Raw genomic sequence first — 10,834 nt, forward strand, 5'->3', positions numbered from 1 at the left:
ATAACTGCTTTTCTTGGGTCTGGTGAGAACTTTTTGGCTCCCAAACACAATCCTTTTTGACCGTTACGTTTCGTATAATTTATTCAAATTTCAATAAATCAAAACGGTGACAATTCAAACTTTATTCCAACCTATAGGTATTACTTTCACGGGATTCGAAATAGACTATGTTTATCGCATAAGAATGTTATCAAAGCTGAAGTAATAGTCATCTAGTGACCATGCCAAAAAACGATGATTTTTCGATAAAATTTAGCGTGAATCAGAAATAAAATACAGTCTTATAAAGTCTTATTATTCATCAATTCCTATACAGAACACATTCAAGCTTTATTGCCAAAGTCATAGGACGTAACCACGTAACCTGTAGATAACTGCTTTTCTTGGGTCTGGTGAGAACTTTTTGGCTCCCAAACACAATCCGTTTTGACCGTTACGTTTGGTATAATTTATTCAAATTTCAATAGATCAAAACTGTGATAATTCAAACTTTATTCCAACCTATAGGTATTAATTTCACGGGATTCGAATTTTAAAATACTAAATTTTCAAATGATAGAAACATCCGTTTTCCGGTTAAAGTGAATCTGAACTGTCAAATTCAAACATTATGTTGGTGATGTTTTCCTGAAGATGTGTGGTCAATCGGATATAGAACCAAGTTCAACACGAAGCAAGTATCTAATATGAATTATCTATTGAAAACAATAAACCAACACAGGTAGGTGTTATCTGTATAAGGGAACGTACATAACTACCAGATAAGGGTTACTACGTGCTTGACTGAGTTACCTTCAATTGTTCTTTTGGTCACTTCTCGACTCTTTTTCTCTTCTAGCTTGTTGCTTTCGATAGTCTCTAATCGCTTGAATGGCCTTGCATTAGATCAAGACTTCTACTTGTGACTAGGACCATCCGTTATTTCAGGTCGTTCAGGAAAGATAATCTCTGATCGCTTGAATGGCTTTGCATTAGATCAAGACTTCTACTTGTGACTAGGACCATCCGTTATTTCAGGTCGTTCAGGAAAGATAATCTCAATGTCATGATCCCGGATGTAATAGAAGTGCCAATTCTCGAAGTAGGCTCTCACGATCATGAACAACATGTCGTAATACCAGACCTGAAATGGCGGAACTATTATTGAGACTACCCTTCTTATGCTCTACTTCTAGGTCCTGGGAAACTGCCCTACCCTTGGCGCCAATGACACTAACCTAACCCCGAAGGACCCGTAGGTTCTAATGATAATGCTTTACCTATAGGCCCTAATGAGGCTGTCCTACCCCTAGGTATTAGCAAAATCTGCTCTACTCTCAAGCTGTGTCCACACATAGTCGACGCCTTCAATCCATTGTGGAGGTGAAGAGGTGAATCTATGTTTTTGAGGCAGTGTACGTTTGAAGTCGACATCGCCCGACCATTGATCGACGGCGGCGACTATATATTATGTGGACACAGCTATAGGCCTTAAGGACACCGTGCTACCCTCTACGAAGTGAGCATTCTCAGTAGAGCCAAGGTTAGCGCGGGATCCTCAAAGCCCAAGAGTAGAGCATAGAGCACTATAGCCTCTAATGAGAGTGTCCTTTCCCAAGCCTAGTGTGACTATCCTACCGGTGGGCATTAGCGAAGCTCCTCTACTTTATTTAAATAAATACAGTGGTGCAATATTAAACTGTTGAGTTAAGGAGCACGGTAGCGCTCCGGCCAGCCAAGTCAAAACAGTTTGACAGATCTATAAAGGGACTACATGTCCTCATTCGACAGTCTAAATAAAGCACTAATACTTTAATTCTAAAGACATTAAATTATGACTTACCACTAATGTAAGAGAACACGTAAACGTGAAGAAAGCCACAGCCGGATGAACTGCCCTCGTTCGGTCCGAATAGATAAAGATGGTTCTCCCGAGCTGAGGTTCCTGTACCGATCTGAGATTTCTACCGAGCTAAGGTTTCTATTTCTATGAGCTGAGATTTCTACTGAGCTAAGGTTCCTACGGAGGTGAGTTTTCTATGAGCTAAGGTTCCTACCGAGCTGAGTTTTCTATGAGCTGAGGTTCCTATACCGATCTGAGGTCTCTACTGAGCTGAGGTTCATACCGAGCTAAGGCTCCTATACCGATCTGAGTTCTCTACTGAGCTAATGCTTCTAGCGAGCTGGGATATTTCGAGTTCACCCTGTATGATAATGTGTGAAATGATCATGTTTATCATAATTCATATTTATTAATCTCCTATCTGGCTGAGTTTTCTATGAGCTGAGATTCCTACCGAGCTGAGGTCTCTACTGAGCTGAGGTTCATACCGAGCTAAGGTTCCTATACCGATCTGAGTTTTCTACTGAGCTAATGCTTCTACCGAGCTGGGATATTTCGAGTTCACCCTGTATGGCAATGTGTGAAATGATCATGTTTATCATAATTCATATTTATTAATCTCCTATCTGTTGGACCTGCTGATGGATTTTATGACATTGACCATCTACGAAGTGAGCATTCTCAATAGAGCCAAGGTTAGCGCGGGATCCTCAAAGCCCAAGAGTAGAGCATAGAGCACTATAGCCTCTAATGAGACCGTCCTTTCCCAAGCCTAGTGAGACTATCCTACCGGTGGGCATTAGCGAAGCTCCTCTACTTTATTTAAATAAATACAGTGGTGCAATATTAAGCTGTTGAGTTAAGGAGCACGGTAGCGCTCCGGCCAGCCAAGTCATAACAGTTTGACAGATCTATAAAGGGACTACATGTCCTAATTCGACAGTCTAAATAAAGCACTTATCTAGTAAGATTATGATTTAGTAACGACTTTATACTTCTGGCTCCATAAGTTACGAGGACCGGATATAAAATCTGCATGCAATAACCTCTCCAGAGTACCTACTCCATTGATACTGCAGAAACTTTGAGAAATTGAACGGGTGACTATCGTTGCTAAGTGAGAATTTCATTGGCCTGGCCAGAGGTTCGGTTGGTTCTAGGAGCAAGAGCATGCAAAAGGTAAACGGAACCATGCACCGACCTACCTACATAGGTATAGGTATTATACTCGTATGTTAGATTTTTTCGTAAGATTCATAATAGACAATGTTTATCGCATAAGAATGTTATCAAAGCTGAAGTAATAGTCATCTAGTGATAATGCCAAAAAACGATGATTTTTCGATAAAATTTAGCGTGAATCAGAAATAAAATACAGTCTTATTATTCATCAATTCCTATACAGAACACATTCAAGCTTTTTTGCCAAAGTCATAGGAAGTAGCCTGTAGATAACTGCTTTTCTTGGGTCTGGTGAGAACTTTTTGGCTCCCAAACACAATCCGTTTTGACCGTTACGTTTGGTATAATTTATTCAAATTTCAATAAATCAAAACGGTGACAATTCAAACTTTATTCCAACCTATAGGTATTACTTTCACGGGATTCGAACGACGGTCCTGTAATGGAGATGACATAGTTATTGGTATTGGCCTAAGTAGGAATCACACGAGACACGAGGCTTGCACACCGGACGAACCCGGTTCGATTCCCGGCGGGGTCGAAGTTATTTGGCTCTCTGCTGGGAGTTTGGGGTGCACTCAGCCTTACTGAAATATTGTTATTGGTGCAAATTCGCAAATACTCGTATTGTATTTATATTTCCGATGTACTAGTATGTATTTATATCACGGTTTGACTTTGATAGATGACAAAAACTGCGGAAAAAAAACTCAAACTCACACAGCACATCTTCTTCGGCCTATCTACTTCTTCACCTATCTACCTACCTTGAAGCATTGAAAATCAGCGCGATGTAAATTCGACATGCTATGCTTCATACGATTTCATAAATCATACGTAGTTAGATTGGATTTATAAGAGTAAGAGGACATCAGAAGTAAATATAAAATATAACTACTCTATTTAAAATAGGTAGGTATATTCGTAGATCTACGAATCTAGGTATATTAGTAACTTACGTATATATAATTAATTTTAAATACCTACCAACTGACTTAAGACTTGGGTACGCATGTTCTTGAAATATTTACCTTCGTAAATCGGTGTAATGGAAATGGGGCATGAATCCTTGCGAATCATAGCATATCCTGGAGGAGAGCATATAAAAACACATAATTTACTTCTTATACACAGGAAGTTGACTTTACTTTGGACATACCTAATACCTAATACGACAAAAAATGAGAGTAGGGTGGAAACAATTCTTGAAAAATACCCCAGAGTAATAAATTAATGAGATTTCCATTGATTTCTTCTATTGGTAGGTACATAATCAGATGGCAAGTACTCACAGCCATGCCACAGTCATTTTATCATTATCATGAGTCATTAGGATTTAACCAAGTAAACCAATTTTTATGTCCGATTTCCGAAATATAAAAAGGTCATATTAAAAGTACCTAACAAACAATAGGAGATTCTTTTTTTACAGAATTAACTACATTCAGGGTTCTACTTACGCACATCGAAGCCGCACTGTAAGAGTAAGAGGACATCAGAAGTAAATATGAAATATAACTACTCTATTTAAAATGGGTAGGTATATTAGTAACTTATATAATTAATTTTTAATACCTACCAACTGACGAATTGGGTACGCATGTTCTTGAAATATTTACCTTCGTAAATCGGTGTAATGGAAATGGGGCATGAATCCTTGCGAATCATAGCATATCCTGGAGGAGAGCATATAAAAACACATAATTTACTTCTTATACCTACATAGGAAGTTGACTTTACTTTGGACATACCTAATACGACAAAAAATGAGAGTATGGGGGAAACAATTCTTGAAAAATACCCCAGAGTAATGAATTGAAGAGATTTCCATTGATTTCTTCTATTGGTAGGTACATAATCAGATGGCAAGTACTTACAGCCATGCCACATTCATTTTATCATTATCATGAGTCATTAGGATTTAACCAAGTAAACCAATTTTTATGTCCGATTTCCGAAATAAAAAGGTCAGAGTAAAAGTACCTAACAAACAATAGGAGATTCTTTTTTTTACAGAATTAACTACATTCAGGGTCCTACTTACGCACATCGAAGCCGCACTGGTTATGACAGATGAGATGACACTCGGACTGTAGTAAAAGTACCTAACAAACAATAGGAGATTCTTTTTTTACAGAATTAACTACATTCAGGGTCCTACTTACGCACATCGAAGCCGCACTGCAGTTGTTGGTGCTGATAATTTAAGTTTTATTATTATTAATTTATTACTTTATTCTAAGTCCTTCTAGGTAATCCAATGATAGCTCTTGCATCATCCACTTTCATCACAAATTTTATTGATCTGGATGAGTTAATCACAGGGTTGGGTTAAAGTTGTTGGTGCTGATAATTTAAGTTTTATTATTATTGTTACTTTATTCTAAGTCCTTCTAGGTTCTAGGTAATCCAATGATAGCTCTTGCATCATCCACTTTCATCACAAATTTTATTGATCTGGATGAGTTAATCACAGGGTTGGGTTACTTCAGTTTCTTGGTTATAATATGATCTTCAAAACGTTTTGGCTGTAGGTAAATCACTAGGTAAATATTACCGTTTTCCTATCGTTATGGTTAAAAGGAAAGTTGTTGGTGCTGATAATTTAAGTTTTATTATTATTGTTACTTTATTCTAAGTCCTTCTAGGTTCTAGGTAATCCAATGATAGCTCTTGCATCATCCACTTTCATCACAAATTTTATTGATCTGGATGAGTTAATCACAGGGTTGGGTTAGTTTGAAATAAATAGTTGTAACTAGTTTGAAAAATTATAAACTTTTATACGGGATAAGTTCACCTTTTCACTATCTGCAGGTACAATTAGTTTACTCTTAAACGGATAAAACCTAGACGTGTAGTAAATCGATTGAAAAAATTAAAATATATTCAAAGAAAATTACATTAAACGTAGGTACGAAGCACTGTCAGTCTCAGACTGCCCTACCCTTGATGTCAGTCTCAGACTGCCCTACCCTTGATGTCAGTCTCAGACTGCCCTACCCTTGATGTCAGTCTCAGACTGCCCTACCCTTGATGTCAGTCTCAGACTGCCCTACCCTTGATGTCAGTCTCAGACTGCCCTACCCTTGATGTCAGTCTCAGACTGCCCTACCCTTGATGTCAGTCTCAGACTGCCCTACCCTTGGCGCCAATGACACTAACCCAACCCCGAAGGACCCGTAGGTTCTAATGATAATGCTCTACCTATAAGCCCTAATGAGGCTGTCCTACCCCAAGGTATTAGTAAAACTGCTCTGCTCTCAAGCTGTGTCCACACATAGTCGACGCCTTCAATCGATTGTGGAGGTGAAGGAGGTGAATCTATGTTTTTAGGCAGTGTACGGTTGAAGTCGACATCGCCCGACCATTGATCGACGGCGGCGACTATATGTGGACACAGCTATAGGCCTTAAGGACACCGTGCTACCCTCTACGAAGTCCCTGGGAAACTGCCCTACTCTTGATGTCAGTCTCAGACTGCCCTACCCTTGGCGCCAATGACACTAACCTAACCCCGAAGGACACGTAGGTTCTAATGATAATGCTCTACCTATAAGCCCTAATGAGGCTGTCCTACCCCAAGGTATTAGTAAAACTGCTCTGCTCTCAAGCTGTGTCCACACATAGTCGACGCCTTCAATCGATTGTGGAGGTGAAGAGGTGAATCTATGTTTTTGAGGCAGTGTACGGTTGAAGTCAACATCGCCCGACCATTGATCGACGGCGTCGACTATATGTGGACACAGCTATAGGCCTTAAGGACACCGTGCTACCCCCTACGAATTGAGCATTCTCAATAGAGCCAAGGTTAGCGCGGGATCCTCAAAGCTCAAGAGTAGAGCATAGAGCACTATAGCCTCTAATGAGACCGTCCTTTCCCAAGCCTAGTGAGACTATCCTACCGGTGGGCATTAGCGAAGCTCCTCTACTTTATTTAAATAAATACAGCGGTGCAATATTAAACTGTTGAATTAAGGAGCACGGTAGCGCTCCGGTCGACCAAGTCATAACAGTTTGACAGATCTATAAAGGGACTACATGTCCTAATTCGACAGTCTAAATAAAGCACTAATACTTTAATTCTAAAGACATTAGATTGACTTACCACTAATGTAAGAGAACACGTAAACGTGAAGAAAGCCACAGCCGGATGAACTGCCCTCGTTCGGTCCGAATAGATAAAGATTTGCCTGAGGCAATATACGCACAGCGCAGCAGCCAGTAGAACAATAGGCGTGATAGCCATGAGCCACGATAGGATAATGAACACCTGTGGATTGAAGCAAAAAAAGAAAATTGAAGTAGAAAAGGAAAGTTACAAAATGGGAAATGGGTAGCTGGTAGCTGATAGAAGGATCCGGTTCCGAAGAAGTTTCACAATTTCGCAAGCAATATTTTGTTTAAACTGTCAAAATAGGTCACTTACTTACTTACTCCGTATTAGTCTTCACAGACCACGGAGGTCCTTGCCTTGCAAAATGGGAAATGGGTAGCTGGTAGCTGATAGAAAGATCCGGTTCCGAAGTTTCACAAGCAATATTTTGTTTAAACTGTCAAAATAGGTCACTTACTTACTTACTCCGTATTAGTCTTCACAGACCACGGAGGTCCTTGCCTTACAAAATGGGTAGCTGGTAGCTGATAGAAGGATCCGGTTCCGAAGAAGTTTCACAATTTCGCAAGCAATATTCTGTTTAAACTGTCAAAATAGGTCACTTACTTACTTACTCCGTATTAGTCTTCACAGACCACGGAGGTCCTTGCCTTGATTGACCAGCCCTTCTCCATGCTTGTCGATCTTGGACCAAGCTTTGTGGGTTCAGATGAACTCCGGCTTCACCCAATATGTTTCGGACACCTTTTTCCCCAAGTGTTTCTTGGTCCACCGACGCTACGTGCTGACCACTAATGCCTACTACGGGTCCCTTTGGGTCTATTAGTCTGGCATGTTCTAAATGAATCATTTAGTCAAAATGTGTCATTATATCCCCAACTATGAGAGTTTACCAACCTGACTGTTTTCGACCACCTTGTACAGCCACCCCGCCATCGTTTCCCAAAGGGGCCGTTTCAGCGTCCTCTTGAACTTGTATTTGAAGTTGCAAATTTCACAGCAAGATCGGCCCGATTCGGACAACCATTGGGTGAGACATTCAGCATGGACGAGACCCATTGTACCTCGGCATTCACACAGGGCTTTCAAGTTCTCATGAGATCCGTGGCAAATGCGGCACACTGGCGCTGTAATAATACATAAGATCTTGTTTATTTTACATAGTTAAGTAGGTAGGTAGATAGGTATAGGGGTTTAACGTCACTCTTAGTCTTCTCGTGACGGGGGTTTTACCCACCATTTGGCGACAAGCTACCCGCCTCCTGAATTTAACCTCACCCAACCTGAGTGGATCCCCCAGCAGCACGCTATTCCCCAGTGATCTGTGGGCAACTGGTGCCTTCAACGTGCTGCCGCCGCTGGTGTGTTTATAATAGACTCTTGAGTGAAAGCAGGAGAACCACTCTAATAGAGTCATTTAATGCCTTCAACAGGTATTTTTTACCTCTCAATTGTTAGACCTTCAAATGTGATCAAAGTCTCAGAAAATGAGGTGAACTGTTTAGCCACTTTAGACGATCATTTTGTTGTTTTTGAAGGTCTAACCGAAACCACAACAGGGTAGGTAGGTATTCTACTTACCATTTTCATCATGTTCACTCCCAATCTCATCAATCTCGCCTTCAAGAAGTTGAAGAATGTCATTACATATTGAGTTAAAAAAATCAGCATCATCTTGTTGAGAGTGTTCCTCAGCATCTAAATCGCTAACAATACTTGCAGAAGAACTTTTCTTGTGTTCTTTCCTGTTGACTAGTTTGTTTTTGTCATCATCCATTCCATTGACCACAGTCTCTATGTGACGTGTAGTCTTGCTGATGAAGCTGAACTCTTTTCTGACCATTTTCTGGGTGCGTTCAAGAGTTAGAGTGGCAGTTCTTGATATTTCCTCATTATGCTGTCATGGTTCTAGAAGCAAGAAAACTGTCATTGTTCTAGAAGCAAAAAAATTGGCATGGTTCTAGAAGCTAGAATACTGCCATGGTTCTAAAAGCAAGAATACTGCCATGGTTCTAAAAGCAAGAATCCTGCCATGCGAAGGCAATCAGAGTTCGCCAATATTTTCGGTTTCACATCACGACGTCTGGGTTGGGTCATGGAGGAACTAGCAGAGGGGCATAGAGGTATCCTACCTGTTTGATATTCTTCAGGTCGAGCCACAGGAAGCCTACAGACCATCGGGTATGCGAGGTGCGTTCGAGATTTTAATATGTTGACAGTGCGTCCATCTGAATACATAATCATGCCATTGTTATTGTTATCGGTTTTGCGATATTTGATCGACTATACCTATCTAACTATTAATTAGATTTTAGATTCTGGAATGTTCTGATAAGTAGGTATATACATTTTAAGGTCCAAGAAACATAACGGGTATTTGCTTTGTCTGCCAACGAGTGGGATCTTGATACCATTACACACACCTTATCATGAATATTCGATATCCCAACCTAGGTACTTATTCAGCTACGAAGTTACTCGTATGTGCGAATACGTACGAGCAAAAATTGGTAACTGCCTCCTTACTAAAACTGCCTATCAAACTATCAATCATTCCAAACAAATGCTTGAAATTATGTTTTGATCCTCGGATCTAGCGGTGAAACCGGACGCTGCAACTCAACACCACGGAGCTATTTTGGGAAGCCGGTGGAAAGGCTGAAGCACTTTCGGAAACAGAAGAAAAACACTGGGATTTCAAAAAGGAATAGGTAATTAAGATTTAACTATTTTTAGATTTTCTCATGTCCGGTTTTACAGTTGTTATTATTTTTTATTATTTTTTTCGGTTAGGCGCTTTAATTAATTTGTTATTTTTGAAAACAATAAAAATAAATACCTAAAATACAAAAGGAAAAAAGGCAACAATGAATTCCACTAACGATACATAAAATAACACCGACAAAAATGAAAATACATGGAGCACGCGTTTACCAGGTAATAAAAAACTGGAGACACCTTGCTTGACAAAGTTATTAGGACCCACAAACAAGCATCAAGGTGTACCTATTATGAATGGTACCTAAAACCTACTTAGGGCACCGAAATATTTACCTTTACGTTACGTATCACAATAGCAGTCAGATAAAGGTAATCATTCCTTTTATTAACGACCATAAAAGTCAAAGTAAACAATCGAAAAGCCGAAAACCCATCAACGAATTTTGCATACAATGGAAATGATTTCTTTTTGATGTCACAACACATACGCTTCCTGTGCTCATCCACTAGGCCAGACATTTTACAAGCCATGTCCACACTTGTGTCCTAAAGTTTCTTGTAGACTACTCATTGCTTCACTCCAGTTATCTAAAGAAAAACCTTGTCTCTTCCTGTGAAGGAAACTTGAGGGAAGTATACTAACATCCAACCTTCCCCTTTGGGGTGGCTTGTTTGTAAAACCCGCCAGAACCACCAATGATGGCTTTTCTTACAAATGAAAAAAGCATTGCTTCACTCCAGTTATCTAAAGAAAAACCTTGTCTCTTCCTGTGAAGGAAACTTGAGGGAACTACTAACATCCAACCTTCCCCTTTGGGGTGGCTTGTTTGTAAAACCCGCCAGAACCACCAATGATGGCTTTTCTTACAAATGAAAAAAGGTACATTGTTGTTACTTTCAAGTTTTGGAAAAGTTCCATTTACAGATATATACAAATAAATAATTAGGTATTCCTATTCCTGCTTTACATAAACGTCAATTACTTAGAGTAA

At 39.7% G+C, this 10,834-nt stretch overlaps 1 protein-coding gene across 1 annotated transcript; it reads right to left on the reverse strand.

The window, feature by feature from the left end:
• Positions 1-854: 854 nt before the first annotated feature.
• Positions 855-9,007, reverse strand: LOC103524923 (E3 ubiquitin-protein ligase MARCH3). Its single transcript, XM_026820193.1, has 5 exons — positions 8,703-9,007; positions 8,019-8,248; positions 7,113-7,277; positions 1,003-1,123; positions 855-912 (listed from the first exon to the last, which is right to left on the reverse strand). Exons 1-5 carry the CDS (start codon positions 8,962-8,964, stop codon positions 896-898), a joined length of 795 nt encoding a protein of 264 aa, XP_026675994.1. The 5' UTR covers positions 8,965-9,007; the 3' UTR covers positions 855-895.
• Positions 9,008-10,834: the final 1,827 nt, after the last annotated feature.

This window comes from Diaphorina citri, unplaced genomic scaffold, assembly GCF_000475195.1.
Source record: "Diaphorina citri unplaced genomic scaffold, Diaci psyllid genome assembly version 1.1 scaffold127, whole genome shotgun sequence".
In the NCBI taxonomy this organism is placed as follows: domain Eukaryota; kingdom Metazoa; phylum Arthropoda; class Insecta; order Hemiptera; family Psyllidae; genus Diaphorina; species Diaphorina citri.

Coding starts and splice junctions, on each gene's coding strand:
- LOC103524923 (XM_026820193.1), bottom strand. CDS start 8,964: ATGGTCAGAAAAGAGTTCAGCTTCATCAGCAAGACTACACGTCACATA. Junction 8,249..8,702: donor GAGTGAACATGATGAAAATG/GTAAGTAGAATA, acceptor GTATTATTACAG/CGCCAGTGTGCCGCATTTGC. Junction 7,278..8,018: donor AGGTGGTCGAAAACAGTCAG/GTTGGTAAACTC, acceptor TTCAATCCACAG/GTGTTCATTATCCTATCGTG.